Source organism: Pseudoliparis swirei, chromosome 4 (assembly GCF_029220125.1).
Source record: "Pseudoliparis swirei isolate HS2019 ecotype Mariana Trench chromosome 4, NWPU_hadal_v1, whole genome shotgun sequence".
Taxonomy (NCBI): domain Eukaryota; kingdom Metazoa; phylum Chordata; class Actinopteri; order Perciformes; family Liparidae; genus Pseudoliparis; species Pseudoliparis swirei.
The window spans coordinates 15,881,770-15,900,017 of NC_079391.1; the positions used below are offsets into that span (position 1 = coordinate 15,881,770).

The window sequence follows — 18,248 nt, forward strand, 5'->3', positions numbered from 1 at the left end:
CCATATTGTGGCATTCAATTATGAGAAAGTAATGTGCCCTCCACTTTCTGGTCTTAAAGCGACATGTTTTCCCCAAAGGAAATACTAAGATTTAGGCAGTCACAATTTGGTGAGACTCATTCATTTTATGACTTTAATATGACTGGTATGTCCCAGATAGCTTAACATCACCCAGTGATTTCTAACAATGATAAAAATTGCTGCAAGACCCAATGTCAATTTTCAGGAACAAAAATACATTTTACATGCATGTAATTTATTTCATCAAATTTTTTTATTAGCATACCTGTCTGAATATACTAACTTATTCCCAACTAGACCAATAAACCCTGTTGAATGCAAGCTCATGGGACTTGATCCTATCTGGTGTTCATAGCCGACCGAGTCACTGCTGCTCATTACAAATTAGAACTAAAGCACATGACTGTCAGGAAAGGGATTCATTTAATGTTGTGAGTCAGAGGTCACAAATCTTGGAACGTAATAGTGGCGGCTAGAAAAAGTACGGTTTTGTCAAAGTCAACAGGCTCATTGAACAACTTGTGTTCCAGTTTAATCTGGTATGGTGACAGTATTAAGTTCCATTACCGTGAACTAAGACCCAATCCAAAGCTTTCACTTAACTTCCAACTGGAGGAAATACTGTTAACACGAGTTAGCACCTGTAAGATGTACATTTTGTGATTTGAATTATAAAAAAAGATTCAGAGGAAAGTGTTTAAATGTATTCTATTTCAAGGAACATTACATTAACAACACAAAAATCACATGGCATTCATACAGCGCAAAACATTACAGGACATGTAGAGTGCAGCAGTTTTCAAATCACTTGGGTTATGATCCGGGTCAGCTCCATCTCCTTGTTCCTATACAGGCCGGGACAAGTGCAATACCTCGAGGTACACAGCATTGCTACTAATCCCCACCTGCACAGGAAGGGACAACTCCAAATTTCCATATAGTTATATACAACCAATTGTTGATGAAAAGCCAGCCTGTTAGTTCATCAACATAATCAGTTTTGCATGGATTTGCACAGCAACCATCAGTTAAAGCTGAAAGCAAACCAGCAAAACTGACCGTGTGATGATTCAAAGATCCTCCGTGATTATGAACATCAGAGTTTCAGAAAGACGCAGTAAGTTAGAAGTACTTCAAGTGCTTACATTGCAGTAGATAGGAGAAAAACACTACCTGCACTATAAGCACTTTAGTACTGCTGAAACTGGCTCACTTGAAAACTGGAAGAAAAAACACTCCTGGTTTTCAAAAACAGTAGTACACGTGTATCACAAAAATAAAAAAAACATGTTACGTTTAATGTGACACCCCCAAAACCAACAATCTTAACAGGGAGAGCAAGCAGGCCACCATCAGTTTTGCATAGATTTGCACAACTCATCTATTCTTGTAGTGCAACTATGCAAAACTAGCAGAGAACTGCAAGATAATTGAGCCCAATTAGAAATGGAAATGGCCTGGTGTCGGATATCACAGCCCCTTATGCCAGAAGGAGCACTTAGGGCAGTAGGTGCTAGTCTATTTCACTATCTGCACTAGATGCACCTTAGCACAAAGACAGTACTTCAAATGACATGTAACATCAAAATAATCTGCACATTATTGTCAGAGTATTGCTGTAAGTGCCTCCATTGCAGTAGGTATTACATAGCACTACCTGCACTGTAAGCACTTTGACAATACACAGACTGGTTACAGCATCGCTGCCCTCAGCACCATCGGAGAGATGGCCACATGGCTCCAGGTTGCAATTTGGTGTCGGGTCCTGCACTTCGTGGCGGATCTAAAGATTTTTTTAAAGACACAGGACAGCTCGTTAGGACAATGAATACGACCTTTTGGCATTTGCAACAAGTTCGGTGTGCAGGTTCACGTGTGCGCACGTGTAACCCGCTCCTTGTAAATTAAAAACGCGGGCTTTGTATTTCCATCGACCATAGTTGCGCTTCCCTTCTAGGTTACCGGTTTGTCGATACGTGAAAGCGGCAGGTTTCGCGATACAAGATGTTATGATTGATCGAGGCAGCACGAGGTCACTGGAAAAAACATTAATGAGCAGCTCGGTCTGCGGCCCGCGTTCCCTGCGACACGGGGCGCGTGCGCATGGAACAGTGTTGTTCACCCCTCCCCCACCCGTCTTTAACATGGCGCCTCGAAGTGCGCCAAGCTTAGCATAAATGACTTTAAACCGGACGCAGAATCGCACATCGAGGGTTTTACAGTTGTGCGTGTGTGTGTTTAGTGGAGCCTGTGTTGGCCGGCGGGGTTTCGGACCTCTAACCAAACACGGCCACCGTCCATGTAGGAACAGACGCGACCTGGTGGGGAAGCAGCTTAGCTGCCGCGAGCTAACTGGCTAGCTTGACAGAAACATGGCAAACCGTTTTAACGTTTTAAGACTTGCGTCCCCCCTGGGTGATGCCACATGGGCAGTTCAGGGTATTTTTTAGATAAATAGCTGTTTTATTACAAAAAAGTAATTTGCCGGCTGATACAATAAGAGTTGGGCGACACTAATTAGCCGTTTGCCAACAACAAACGAGCACACTTTTAGAAAATACACACGCGGCACATCTGCCCCGCTGGCTCGGCTGTATTTAAGTACTCCTAACTTTACCTTAATGTGATGTCCGTCGCAGTTGTGTTGGTGTTTACCAGTGAGACTGAGGCTAGTGGACTCGGCGAGGCTACGCTAACTGAGCTAAACCGCGCGGCCTACAGCTGCCCCATGTGCTGCTGCTTTGTTCTGGGGGCACTTTAACTCACACACCACTGCACTCGAGACGGAGCAACAAATTAACCGCATTTATAAACTCACTTCTCACACATCGGACTCGCGTGTTCAAACCAACTCGAGGGGTTATTAGGAGGCCTGGTTGGGTTCAAACTAGTTGCGAGAGCGCAGCGGAGAAAAGCTCAGGACAGCTTTTCAAATCTCCCTCATTCCCTCAATGGTGGAGCAGAGGGGGCTGCCATGCGCCTCACGTTACACTGTTTTCATCGCTCGCATATCATTTATGTTTTAATGCTTTGGATATCCCCACCGGCACGATATTCAAAACACTTTTAAAACACGCGTACAACACATCGATTCAGGATAGTCAGCAAAAGAGAGAAAACAGCAAGAACCCAAAACCCGACTTCCTCGCCGATAAACATGCGCTCGGTAGACACTCACCAGTCGAAATCCACCATCTTCGCTCACTTGCTTGGGCTCTTGCCGACAAAAGAGGGAAATAAATACGCAACTATTCCGAAAACTTTTTTACCTGCAGACACATACGGAACATAAAGTGGAGTCCGAGCCGATCGCGAGCCAATGTACAGCCCAGATCCGCTGGTTAACAATGATTGCGGGGTTAGGAAAGTGGCGCGAAGGCGACCAGTTGGAAACCATGTGGGTGAATGAAGGGCGGCTCCCACTGAACGTAAATATCTAGCTACAACCCCCAACTCCCTCCATTAGCATACATAAACTACGGTACTTCCGACCGGCATCTCCAACCAAACAGCCTCCACCTCTCCAAAGGAAGGAGAGGGAAACTGACGGGGATCGCTGCGGCTTTCAACATCTATAAATGTAGAGGAAATATATGTTCGCGCGCTTAACGGGGGGAAAGCCTGCGTAGTCACACAGTTTGATGTGTATTTGAGATTTTCATTTGGCGATAGAATAAAAATAAAAATGATCTCAAAACAAGTTTAATATTTTCATGAAAATATTTGCGCCAAGTAGAGACACAAATGTATATTTAAAGTGACCACATGTTATGCTTTAAGTGCGCTCGATGCATGTTTGATTACAAAATAAATCGACGAATTAACCTGTTGCTGCTCCACAACACATTCAAATTAGCCCACAGTCTGTTGTGTATTATAGCTCATCTATATTAATTACTTTGTCTTTTTGTCGGCCTCCACAGAAGGAAAACAAAAAGGAAATGTATTTTTCATTAATGCTCTCATTTTGAAATCTAAGAGGTTTTGCATATACCTTCAAAGTTACAAAACAACGGATCGTGTATGGGTTATTAATAAATTAATATAATTACATGTTTATAGATATTTTTCAATCATTGATGTTATTTAACACCCAGTATAAACTATTAAAATAACTATATGGGTATTTCACAGTCGGATAAAGGTCGTTTAAACAAGTATTACCTAAATGTTCAAAGACACATTATTCAATTAATTTGATAGACTCTCGGTGATGTCAGCTTTTCTAGTTCCAGTTTTCTAATGTTATTCTATTGTGTTTTTGTTGAATCAACAATGAGTTTGGGATTGGAATTATCTGTTGCATTGATTTAATTGGTTTTAAGTAAAAAATTTACAGCAGATATAGTTTGAAAAAAATGAGCTTCCAACAACTGATTCAAAAAACATTTAAAAAGTGAAATAATGATAGTAAATGTAATCTGACGACCAAATAATTTAATTATATGAATTAAACAGATAAAGAGGTGTTTTAAATGCATTTAACAATTGTTTTAAATAAGTAGAACATGTTTTAACAATATTATGTCAGTAATTGTTATGCCTTTAAAGTAGTTAGAAACCAAATACACAGTACTTCTCTTACCCAAATGATTAAAACTACATACATTTGGTTTGCAGTGTATTTAAAAAAACACCTGGATGTTGTGGTGAATCACAACTAAAAGGGAAAAGCCTTCAGACCACAACAGAAGAGCAGTCGAGTATACTGTAACACGTTGGGCCCTCAGACCAGATGCAGGGCCCAGACTCAATACCCAACACTTTTTTCTGCATTTAGTTAAAGAGTAAAACAAACTCTCAGAGCAGTTTAACAATATTCATTTGAATTTTTTAATTTACAGAATGGTTAAATACTTTGCAGTGAGATACAAAGTATAGATCCACGAGACTCCTCCATGTTTTAGATGTTTGATGCATTCTGAAAAATTTACTTTTTAAGCTCTTATAAGCTCCCACGGTTCTGTGGTTTCTTTTTTCAATATGATTATGATGCAGGGGATGGCAGGGATTTTGAATTTACACTTTGATAAAAAAGAGTTTCAGCTATTCATTATGAGACTCCATTTTTAAGATAATTTTACCTGTTAAAAAGATTGATTGAACATGAGGTCAATATTGATATACGATGTGGTATAAAGCTGCCAGTGATTAAACAAAGAAGATTTTTTAATATACTGCTACAGCTCAGTGAGAAGTATACCTTTTACTCCACACCATTTATCATTTATAGAAACAGAATATTATACAAATCCTTTCCCTTAATGTTTCAGATGTCTATGAGTTGTTGTTCGGACAAATACACAGCACACAACAAACTTAGCCTCCAAACTTCTCACTTGGTGGAAATTAAATAATTGTCCAAAGTTATCAAATTATCCAACATGTTCAAAGTATCCAATGTTACTAACTTTAATTTTGAAAACTCCTTCCACCATTGGAGGCCGTACCAAAAGCCGAAGAAACATATAGGTTCTAATTAGCACTTTTATTTCTAGATGTCTTACAAACTATAGGACTATTGAATTTATGCCCATAGCAGAACCCTTTTAGGTTCCACCTGGAACCCTTTCAGGGTTTTGCCTGCTACCCATCATAAAGGATCGCATATATAATCACCAGTAATAGATTTCCCTAAGAGATTTTATAGAACCATGTTTTAGTAGAATGGTTCCACCCCAAATCTTTTTCAGAGGTCGGGAACTTTTATACCTTCGATAGGTGGTCACAAGAACCTATAGGTTCTCCAATAATATTCTGATGTTCCAAGAGATTTAAAAAATAATTTACCTGGTTCTTCTCAGAGTTTACAAAGGGCCGGGGACAATGTGGTGCAGTGAAACCCACAACAATCACAACCACAGTTTTGAGGAGGTGAAGGGTGGAAAGATCCTTCAACAACCACACTTTAAAAAATGCAAGAGGAATTATCTCCATCAAAAGAGGATTTCTTTAAAAAAGGGTTCTTCCGGAGCAAATGGTGGAACCTCAGTCCTGAAGGACTATACATGAGTGTCCCCTGCAGCTTTAACACAAATCCTACCAATTGTGTTTTTGTTCACAACACAAATATGTAAATACACTTAAATAAATGCTAATGGTGTTCATCAAAAACACCCCAATCCATTTTCATTGGAGGTTAAAAAACAAAGAAACAATGAACCCCTCCAAATCATTATTTCCCCCTGCTAAATGCTCCCCCTGAGGAGTTAACAGTATGGGGTTTGATGCAACCTTTCAATACAGAGCATTGGAAAGACAACAACTCATTGTTTTTAAGTGATGTGTTGTCTTGAGAAGCTGTCGCCAATGCGCATCAGCTGAAATCGGGGTATCGTTTGAGGAGAGTTATCAAATGTGCTGAGTCTTGTCAACTGTCCCAAACATACTGTGTGAGTGTGACTCAGTATGGTAGCTGGCCAGCAGAGGGAACTAGAAAACTAAATACTGTACTAAACAGACATGATTACATTACAACTGTAAGAGGAAGCACTTACCACAACTTCCTCATTCCTGGAATTTCTCTAGTTAAAAAGACATCACCTTTATGCAACCCACTGCATTTCAGAGAGGAGATGGAAGTGTGTGTTCCCAGCTGCTGATTGACTGCATGTGTCCAATATTTAATTGTGAGATCTCTCTTTGGTGTTGCTGTAAATAACACGTGGTTGCCCTCAGATGGTGCAAGTCCACTTCAACAAAAGATGTATTGGATTTGTCCAATATGAAACTTTCCCCCCTCATACCAGAATATCTGTTCTTCTTCTCTGACATCTACAGGCACATGGTGGAAGCTCTCAGTCATGACCCCCAACCCCCCACACAAAGCCAGTGGTGGGGCTAGTTCCTCTGCATATGGGAGTGAGGTGGGGGGTGGGTGGACGCAGGGAGGTTGTAGACTTCACATCGTCCCATGGGGTCAGATAAAAGCTTACAGCTCTCCTTATTAGACCTCCCCCTCCTCTTAAAGCTCTGTGCTCTCAGCACAAATGGTAGTTTAAGATTTATATATATCAGTTGCGAAAGCATTTTAGCACACATATGATAGTTTATGTTATTTGGGACAAAGATAAGAGAAAAACATACATTAGGACAATGCAGCAACACATGCACACATGGGGTCTTTTTATTTCTGCTCTATTAAACTGAGCAGACTTCTCGAGTGAAATGAGCAACTTAAAACAGCAAGCTGGGGGCACTTGTGATATTCAAACCTGCACTTAGGATCCAAAACATCCTGCCTGATACAACCCTTTGCTGCTTTTTCTCTCTAAAATGGACTACCATTGCCAAGCCCCTCCCACAACAGGGGCCATGAGCCTGGGGGTCTCTGTTTTGTTCTTCCTATAGAAGCCCGGCCACCATTGTCTTCGCATGATCCCGAGGTCAACTGAACTCACCTCACCCGACCACTACCCATTCATCTGTGAAGCCTCACGTAGACAAAAACATCTCTCAGGACCAAGGATCACTTCAAGTGAGGGGGTGGGAGGACACACACACACACACACACACACACGTGCACATAGACGGACAGCACAATCTGTAGTGTTTCAGAGTCACAAGCCTGTTTGTGCTATACTGTGTTTTCACAATGCAGCAAGACACAGAAGCCATATTGAGCCATATTGCAGAGACACATTGGTTTATTAAGGAAGTAAATTATAGAAAGTAGTCATGATGTTATCTTTGACACATTTTCTAATTCTTCTCTCAGATATTTTTTTATGCATCCCTCGCCTGAAGGGAAACTCTGTTTGGCTGTATGTGAAGAAGGAGGTTATCCATGCCTGTCATCTGCAGATTTTTATTACAAGTTGGTATATCAGGCTACAGGCCGAATAGAAAAGGATACATACTGTATAGTGCAATGTGGAAGACATAACCATCATTCACAAGAATGTTCACCTGCAAGTTGTGTGAAAGAAAATGTCAGTCCACTTATATTTTCTGTTTAGAACTGTTTAACTGAGCCATTTCCTTGTTGGATGCACAGTCTGGAGCACATGTCCTGGAGATCCTCCAGTCTGGCTTTCAGAGGCAACAGTGTCCCTGGTGGAGAGGAAGCTCATGGAAGCTGACAGGTTGAAAATGTGCGTCATGATGTGGCTGAAGGAGCATGAAACATGTTCACCCATGGATGCCGTGCACAGAGCCTCAGGAGACAGTGTGGGACAATTAAATAATGAGTGTTTTTATATTTATACAAAAAAATATTTTCATTATCTTTACAGATAGTTTCATAGCTTGCAGGTAGATGAAGCAAAGTTGTTGAATTGCAAAGATGAAACTGCAGCACTTATACATCTTTATGATTGTAGAAAGAACCAATCACAGATGTTTATGCATCGCCATCTCTGTTTGTTTGTTTTTGTCCATCCAACAACATGGAGAAACCCTCATCATGGTGCTGTTCACTTTAGAATGACAATCACTTTAAACCATTAAATAATGATGTGACATGCTCATTTGTGCAGCGTCTACCCACCCTAAGAGTTATTTAAATATAACACATTGGCTATAATTGCTGAGTGGGAACATGATGGTCCCAAAACTTGCTATATGCAGATAATGGTGCTGTGCTGCTTAGCCATTTTGTAAACTTTCCCATCTCCATTATTTTTGATACATCTTCTGTCTGTGTGTCCATCACCTTTATTGTTACTCTTGTTAGTTTTGGAAAGAGAAAACAGACACTGAAGAAAAGACTACTGACAACGTGTCAAATGTTTTTCATTTCCCATGTTGTAATTACTTTGTTTAAAGGACCGCCCCACAGGCTTTATATTGGACGCTGCTTTAAAAGAGTTATGTTTTCAGAAGATCATCAGTGAATCAATCAGTGAAATGATAGCAGCCTGGAACAGAAGGATCCATTGCACTGAACAGCATTTCCACCAAAGTGTACACAATTCATAAAATCCCATTTAAGCGTCCTCCTCACATTTGGTGTCTTTGAGTCTTTTTTGAAGATATATCAATAAATTAAAATGAAATGCATATGTACTATTCAAATGAGCCTGCCATGGGCAGTGGACGTGAGAAAATAATAGATTTATTTTGTTTTAAACATAAAAAACATAACAAATTGGCACCTTCCAGAGGTGGAATAAATACTCAGATTCTTTACTTAAGTAAAAAAAAAATGCATTCAAAATGAAACTTAAGTAAAAGTATGTAAGTATCATCAGCAAATGATTCAGTTTACTGACATCCAGTGTCGTACTCGAGAAGCTGAAAGAACAAAATGTTTGACTGATTTAAACTATCCAAAGTTATGCATAAGTTTTGTTTGTCATTATTATTCATAATTACTTTATTTAATGCGCTGAAATAAAGTATTCTAAAAAAGGCCCCCTTGTGTTATACTATTATAGATTATTTTATTGGATTGTAAATAATCATAACTTTACCAGTAGGTTGTGAAGCTCATTGTAATTACTCTACATGCTGATGGGTGAAATGCAATTTATTATATAAATTCATGATATCTTTTCACCGCAATGTCTAAGTCTGCAACGTAATGACTAACTGGCTGCTGCCATATGAATGTAGTGGAGTAAAAAGCTAAATATTTAGTGGAGTGGAATGATATGACGCATCAAGCTCCTCTCTGATGGTCCCTCTTCACTATATCAATAAAACAAAATGGTTTGCACTTGTGACAGAATATAAGAAACAGTATGTGGCCAGTGCAACACAGCTCTCAGATGTAGGTATGATGACCTTTGGTCCCACACACTACGAACTTCCAAACTGCGTGTCCCAGACATTGCAGGACGACCAACCACAGCCGAGAGCAGCAAACATCAGACTTTGTAGTAGATGTTGGTGGGAGTCGTGGGCGCTATCTCCTGAACGATGTACACAGGAGGCCCGTAGTCGCCGCTCACGCGCTCATAATGACGACAGATCATGCCGTCAGAAGCCCGCAGAGGAAAGACAGCGTCGCTGCGGTCCGAGTCGTTGTAGTCGCTGCCGATGCTGTCCCGCTTTGCCACGGCCAAAGTGTTGAGGGACACTGAGGCAGACTGATGGCTGTCTGGCACAGAGCGACGGTCACGGCGCCTCCACAGCACGACCAGCAGAATGATGACGACCAGGAGGACGATCCCACCTCCACAAAGCACCCACATCAACCAACCCGGTTGCATCAACAGGCCCGGCTCTGAGCCGCCGCCGCCGCCGCCACTGGGGTTTTTCTGTTCCGCTTCTGAGTCCGGGTCTGTCACGAGAAACAGAGGAGAGACAGAAAAATAGAGTGAACTAGGGCACACGACACAGACAATTAAAAACAATTTGTCTCAGTTTTTCGCAGCCTGATCAGTACATGTTAACATGAAAACCCTCTCCAGAGAATGTGCTCTAATCTGTAGTGTCTTACTGGTAAACAACATGTTGCTTTTCTCTGAAGAGGAAGGGTTGGGAACAAGTCGGAAAATGGAATCAGTAAACGGTTTCCGCCATTTTAACAAGAAATTATACAAAATGACTGTGTCTATACCGGACACTTGAGCACTTCGAGCACTGACCGGAAAGCCAATTAAACGTCACAAATCCACATCAAGAGCTGCACCTCCAATTCCTTAGTGAATTGCATCGTGAGAGAAGAGTCTGCATGAACAGCCCTAAACATATTTAGTCTATACACGTTCTGGTTAGATTGTAAATTACGTCGGCTCTTATCGAGTGTTAACACACTAAAAGAATCCATCTGCAGTGTGGATTCAGGACAGGATGTATATTAATTAATTAGCATCAGCATTTGTACAATTTATTAGATTTTTTTTCAAACTTTACAAATGTTTTACTTATGTAGATACAGATGTCAGAAGTATGTACAATTATTTCCTATTCTGGGTACAATCCATAATAAAATTTAATTTTAAAAAATCTGTCTGTAAAAGACTATAATAGTGTTTTGTGCCTGTTTGTGCTTGTTTAACCTAAAACACAAAGATTGTAATTTTCTTTCCAAAGCACACTTTAAAACATTGTTTAATGGATTATTTATTTACTTCCAATGTAGGACAGATAAGAAAATAATAAACTTAATCAGTAAAGGTAAAGAATAAATCACATTTTTTTCAGTCAACAAAACAAAAGACTAAAATCAATAATGATTTGATTTTATCGATTCCTATACATAAAACTATTAGCAACACTTTAATTTTAGCTTTTGCATTGGGCTTCTTCATTGGAATGAATACTGTAGGTTATTTTGAGTTGATGTCACATATACTAAACAAATAAATAAATGAGTCCTTAAAAAATCTGTACTCACCTTTGGTCAACAATGTCTAAAGTCTTCAGTGCACCATTAATTTAGGAAGATATTCTGCCTTTTTAAAATACATAATGTTGCTCTTATGCCTTATGTTAACATACTAAAACATAGAATCAATCTTAAAGATTGTAAAGATAAAACGTGTTAAAAACTTGATGGTACACCTCCGCAGATTCTCCAGGAAACATTTTTGCTTCGTCTTCATACCAGTTTTGCTTTTTCTATTCTTTTCTTTTGAAGACGGATCCTTGGACTTGGACTTTGGTCGTGTGGGTGGAAACCTGGTGGGGGACTCCTGGAGGACTGAAGGTGGATCTGAAGAGTCTGGAAAATAAAAAAGATGACCACTAGCAGCAAAACGCTTCACATCTCCTAATGTTCCCTGCATGGTGGCGAGTGTCAACATGTTCTTATTGGAACTATACTGACGTCTGTTGAATTATTCGTGTTTGGGGTCAGGATCAAAGCAAAAAGAGGTTTTCTTCTTTCAGAGAATATATCGCACTGGCCATCGTTCCGGTAGAAATGCATCACTAACCTAAATAGATCACAGAAGTTCTGTTGTGAGTCACGACCGGGACTCTCATTTCTTTCTTGACTGGAATCACAAATGCTTTCACTTTCTCCGCATTCATAATCCCTTTACTGGGTTTTTGTTTTACAAAGGGAATTTGGGGAAATGTAGGAAATCAAAAACCAATGGGCACTCACCCAATTTTACAGTTGTATAATGTTGGAAAACTACCTAACTGTATATAAAGTAGTTAGATCTATAGCTCTACATCAACAAGACAATAATATGAAACTCTGCTAACACATTGATTGTCTGTATAATGGCCATCTAATAATGATAGAAACACACTGATAATACTTTTGTACTTTTATGGAAGAAGGATATTTCTTGCAGGGCTTTTACTTGTAATGCAATCTATTTACGTTACTGTATTGCTGCCTTTGCTCAAGTAAAGCAAGTAAATATGTCCTCCACCGCAGGCTTTTTAAGTCTCCCACCAGTCCCCCGGCTTTATGCAAGTGCAATGAAGTCGTTAGGTGGAGTAAGATGAAAGTTTAAATGATATGATACAGGCCTGCAGAAAAAGAGGAACAAACAACACTTTTCAAATGGCAGAATAACTTCAGGAATTCATTCAACACCATATATTCACATGTTCTCATGTGCAAATGACACTGATCAGTTTCCCAAACACATAATAGAAAGAGAAGTACTGCAGTGAACACACACGTTGCCTTTTAGTCATGTGGATCAAATTCAATCGGAGTTTCTTCTTTCTAAGATCGAATTCTTTTTTTTCTCATTTATTAATTTTTTAATGACAACATGCATTAATCAACATTTCTGTAGAGCTTGTATTCACTGTTGGTATTCATTAACTGTTGACATCAATTATTTTTACTCACAACCTCATTTAGCATGAATGTACAAAATGACTACATTATTCAAATTTCAGTTTTAAAATGCTGAATTCATGAATCCAAAACTAATCAGAAGAGTCGAGACCAAAGCAGAAATCTAAACAAATCGAAAAAACTGCATTAATTTAAATATGGCGAGAGATTAAGATGAGATTACAACTAAATCTGAGTTATTAATGTTTTCTATTACTGTTAAAAGGTTTGTTTACATCAGCAGTGGTTTGTAAACACAGCAGGAAAACAGCCCCATATTTGCAGTTATGATCAATTGAGAAACACAAAATGCTTATTTTTCATCTCACACCCATACATAATTTATATGAATAATACTTCACAAATTAAATGTTAAAGCTTGAAGAAATTTAGCTTTTAAACTTTTTAGCAACACACACAGAAACACAGCATCTGTTTAATGTATCTGGAGAACCCGAAAACACAACTACAAATGACTAGTCAATGTCATGTGCCTAATAGAAGGACAAATCATGTTACCATAATTATTTATAGATAGTTAGTATATAAAGAACGCTACGGTGCTGTGTTGATACAGTGATACATATTTGAGACATTTAAAGTAATGTTTAGATGTTAACAATCTGCAATCCAAATGTGTGTGATGCAAAAAATGCACACAAAAAAGAAAAGAAAAAAGACTATTAGCTATTTTGATGTTTCTAAAGGAGGAAGAAGATGATTGACAGCATGAATGATTGCAAGCAGGATAATACTGATGGCCTTAAGCTGCCAGCGGTTTGAATTAGGGATTTGAGATAATTCATGACGACAATGTCTCTTCAAGAGAATGAATAGATGATCAAGATTATCTGACCACTTAAAAATTCCAGAGAGGAGTGATATTATTGCATGACATCTAACAACCAGGGAGAAATAATGATTGTCATTGTTCCTTTAGCACATTTGCAAGTTATCAGTTGCTCTTTCATTCACAAACACAGCTTCACACACACACACACATACACCCACACACATACACCCACACACACACAAAGTACTTACTTTGGCCAACTCTCAGCACAAGCTTCATGGATTTGGATCTGCATGCCCCTCCATTAGTATTATCCAGACCCTGCAGAGAGCCTGCAGTGGTGGCTGACATACAGTGAGAGACGGATACACACATTATTAAGTAATGCTTAACATTTTATATTTCTGGCACTCATCCTAATACAAGATAATCAAGCCATGCAGAGTTTGCTGTGCCAGTTGCTGAATGTTGCAACTCGAGGCAACCGAATGCAGCCACACTGTGATGCTGCATGCAGGATGCAGATCATCACACCACATGACAATTAATGAATTGTTTGGTCTATGAAATGTCAGAAGACAGAGGCGATCACGAGTTCTGAGATATTTGGTTTGTTCCCACGGCAGAACAAATAAAAGCAACAAATCCTCTTATTTAGGAACTGGGAACTGGAGCTGAAACATTTTGCAAGGACATAAACTATATGAATTATTGTTGAACTATAATCATCTCACCTCTAAATTCAAAATGTGGACAAAGTGAATATGTTCACTGACATTAAATTGCTAAATACATTCAGACACACTAAAGCAAACACACGCGCGCACACACACACACACACACACACACCAAGAACTCGTGTTCAACCCGTCACTCCCCCTCCTCCCCCACACACACACATAGACTTGTTAGCAGCATTTAGGTCAGATAACAACATCTTACAGTCTACAAGCCACGTTGCCATGAAAACTCCCATCAAATCTGCCTGATGCTGTAAAAGCCTTGTGTGATTTGGGGCATGTAAGCCTTTGGAATCACACTGGCCTGCCAAAGCGAAGTGTGCTGTCAAAGCGTGGCGAGGTGGATAGGGCTACATGGTCAGACTTGCTCTCTATCTCATGCATCACTTGCCACTAAGATGATGGTTCAACCGACAGCGGCCCAATAATGGGGCCACATTTTTTTGACTCTCACGCAAACTGACAAATTGAGAGGGAGCCAAGGATGATGGCTTCTTTTAACCCACAAGGTAAAAATAAGCAGTTGCTAGCATTGATTCAATTCCACCTGTAGGAACCAGCGGCTTGTGGCTGTGTTCTGCTGTTTTTTAAGTGTTGATATGAGCCGTGAGGTTGCACACAGTGACTCACAGGTGATATAATAGTCCCTCCCCTTGAGGAACTCCAGACCCCACAGGTTGGGGCTGAACTCCTGGAACTTGAATGTGAATTTTACATCCTGGTGAGGCTTGTCGCAGTTCAGCAGGGGCGTGTCCGTCTTGGCGATGGTGCAGCTCTCCATCTGACTTCTGGACACCAGGTACACTCGGTAGAATTCCTCCTTTCCCCCCGAGGAAGCATCTGCCCTGGGACACACGATGTCCATCTTATCCCCGATCTGAGGATACAGGACCAGACCCTGACCCGGACTAAATCTGTGTGTGAGAAAAAAATTGGGTGTAAAAGCATCGGTTTCATTCAACAGAACAATGTTTAATCCAGTACAGAAAAGGCACCAAAAGGCGACACCTTCAAATGACATTTCAGTTTAAAGCTGGAACGATTAGTGGACCAAATTATTTTGATAATCGAATCAAAAACAAATTCCAATAATTCCTCTCGTTCCATCCTCTTGGTCGTGAGGATGAGCTGCTCTTCTCTGTCTGGTGTGACATGCAGTAAACAGATTATATTTGGGTTGTCAGTGTTTTCTAAACAAAATAAGTCATCTGAAGATCTTGCATTTATAAAGAATGTTCAGACATTATAAAACTCCAAACATGAATCAACCAGATCAAGAAATGTATTGAAATAATAGTTAGTTGGAGCCTATTGACCATAATACGAAGCATCACATTTGAGAAGCAGGGCCAAGGGAACGTTCGCAAATTAATTAAGAAGATTAATCGACTTAAAAGTTTCCTGTAATTAATTGGCTAATTGTTTTAGCTCTAGAGTCCCGCACGTGACAACTGCGGTATGATGCTTTTCAGTCAAATGCGTTCATCCTCTGAATAGCTGGACCAACTCACCATCTCTTAACTGTGGACCTGCTTCGTGCACTTACTGTGTGTTGGAGCTGCTCCAGCGGATGGAGTCCAGAGTGACTGGGCGACATGAGCTGATGACGGCCAGCAGGACCGCGGCAGCGCAGCTGCGTGTGATTCTCTCCATCACAAGGAATAAATCGCAGGTCCACCGCGGCTCCGTATCATAAGGCAGAGTGGAAACCGGATAAAATGAGTTGCCTGTGCATGTCTCCGGCGGCTCCAGGTGCGCGCACGGGAAACATTCCCACGAAGTTGCCAGTCCTCCTCCTGCAGTTGAATGAGATTTTCCACATTGTGCGTAATTGGCTAGAAAATCATTCGTGTGACGCCATGCATGCAGACTGTGAGGAGTATTTCAGTCATCAGCTGACTGACCGGTCCGCCCATACACTGCATGGCTCGTGCGTATCCTGGCGGGGAGACCGGGGCTGATTGACACGGGGACATATATGAGATGAATGCAAAGCGGTGGGAATTGGAGAGGATGGGTTTTTACTTTTTTCAAAAATATAATGTAAGAATATACACCTGTAAACAAATATATATATATATATATATATATATATATATATATATATGTATTTCCTTCAATTCCCCAAAGCAGTTTCACCTCTCTGAGCTCATAGTTGTTATGTTATGTACAAGTTCAAATGTGTTATGAGTTGTTCCTCAGCTGAATTAAAGACTGTAAATCCTGCTGAGACAGATTATTGAATTATATAAATCAAACGAACTTGATCACTAGCAGTGGGGAACAAATGTGGTACAGTGTACAGTCACAGATTTGTTTGATCGTGCTATTTGTGGTCTCAACCTATAGGAGGATGGGGGTGGGTGGGGGGTTGGAAGCATTGCTGTGGTGACAAACAGAGAGACGAGCTCTGACTGACACCATGACACCATGACACCATGACAAAACTGTACCTGGAAAACACAGACTTAAAAAAAAAAATCATCATATGGATGTGCTGGGATGAGTAGATTTTCTTCAAAATCCTGTGTTTTCTGCATTGAAGGAGCCATGGCTGTAATCCCCTCAGAGCATCTGACCTAATCACACAGTGGTTTAAAGGATTGTAGGATTTTTGTGGCAAGACTACACCACAACTGATGGCTGAAGTACACAGAAATGTCTGCTGGGAACTGACTTTGCTGTATGTGTGTTCAAAGTGCAGCATCTTTCCACATTTATTATTCATTTTATTAATTTATCTGTATTTTATGTATTCGACATGGACTGCACAGAAGAAAACAGATACATGAGATGTTTTCTCATGTAAACACAAAATGATACATGGCCCGACTGACGTTTATTTTAATTTGATTTAATTGAGCAGAATAACATACATTTAAGGCTGATACAGATGTCAGTGTAACTGAACAAATATTCTTTTTATTTGTCCGAGGCATCTCTGAATTTACTAAAAGTAAAGACCTGCAGTAAAAAAAAGGGAAACTATCCAAATGAAGCAAAGTTATTTAATCACAAAACACATCTCTGCATGTTCTTGTTAAACTGGGGGTGATATTTTAGTTTTTCCCTTCTTTGTTTTGAATTGATGCAGTTTTAGATGTACTGGTGGAGCCAAAACATGTAGGCTTTTCAATGTGTTCATAATTGCTTCAACTGTGAAACACTTTGTGTGACAATATTGTCACATTTGTCACAGGATGTTGTGAAAAGGTTGTAACTCCAATCTACGGAGCATCAAATACAAATCAAAGATATGCTGAGAACTTTAGAAACACTCCGACTGCAGCATCTTGACATCGTCACAGAGAGCCACAGAGACTCTCTTGTTGGTCAATGCTCGTTGCATTTCTTGCCCGATGACTCCCTCTTCCCATAAACCAGCACCAGAGGTGGAAGTGTTGGCGCTTTCTTTTCTAAGCGAGATCTCCCAAAGTGAAGCCAATGCTAACATGTTAGGTGTCTGTTATTGAACAACCCCTATCACGATTAGCATTAACCTCAACCTGGGACTGGACGTGACGGCTGTTTCATCATCCACATGCCTCCCTCACGGTTGGTTTTCAGGCTGGTCAGGACATCCTGAAGGGGGGGGGGACAGAGATTTGAGATGTACGTGTTTCATTCACAAGTATCATGATGGATACATTCACAAGCTGCCCGTATCAGGGTTTAACTTGCCCCCCTCCATCAGCTGCAACACTAATGTGATGGGCACATGAATGCTTCAATAATTAGGATTCATATATTATATATACATCCTTCTGTATCTAGAAAATGTACAGTCCAGGAACATTTTGTATAAAGTATCTCTATATATATGTTTTGTTTTCATAAAATGATGAATGCAGGACTTTTACTTGTAACAGAGTATTTCTACACGTTGGTATTGCTACTTTTAAGTCAAAGATCTGAGTACTTCTTCCAATAACTGGTTATTGTTGTAGTTTTTGTGGTAACGTTAACAGTAGCAATGATATTGGAGAATGAGCAACAAGTA

At 40.0% G+C, this 18,248-nt stretch overlaps 1 protein-coding gene across 1 annotated transcript; it reads right to left on the minus strand.

Moving 5' to 3' along the window:
• Positions 1-9,801: 9,801 nt before the first annotated feature.
• LOC130193108 (ephrin-B2a-like) lies at positions 9,802-15,901 on the minus strand. Its single transcript, XM_056413449.1, has 5 exons — positions 15,795-15,901; positions 14,879-15,162; positions 13,760-13,852; positions 11,516-11,632; positions 9,802-10,246 (listed from the first exon to the last, which is right to left on the minus strand). Exons 1-5 carry the CDS (start codon positions 15,899-15,901, stop codon positions 9,831-9,833), a joined length of 1,017 nt encoding a protein of 338 aa, XP_056269424.1. The 3' UTR covers positions 9,802-9,830.
• Between the last annotated feature and the right edge of the window lie 2,347 nt (positions 15,902-18,248).

What these genes read in the sequence shown, in the direction of transcription:
- LOC130193108 (XM_056413449.1), bottom strand. Translation starts at nt 15,901, where the DNA reads ATGGAGAGAATCACACGCAGCTGCGCTGCCGCGGTCCTGCTGGCCGTC. An exon ending in GAGGGACTATTATATCACCT is followed by an intron (nt 13,853 to 14,878) that starts GTGAGTCACTGT and finishes ACTGTATGTCAG; the next exon opens with CCACCACTGCAGGCTCTCTG. An exon ending in GAATAGAAAAAGCAAAACTG is followed by an intron (nt 10,247 to 11,515) that starts GTATGAAGACGA and finishes TTCTCGTGACAG; the next exon opens with ACCCGGACTCAGAAGCGGAA.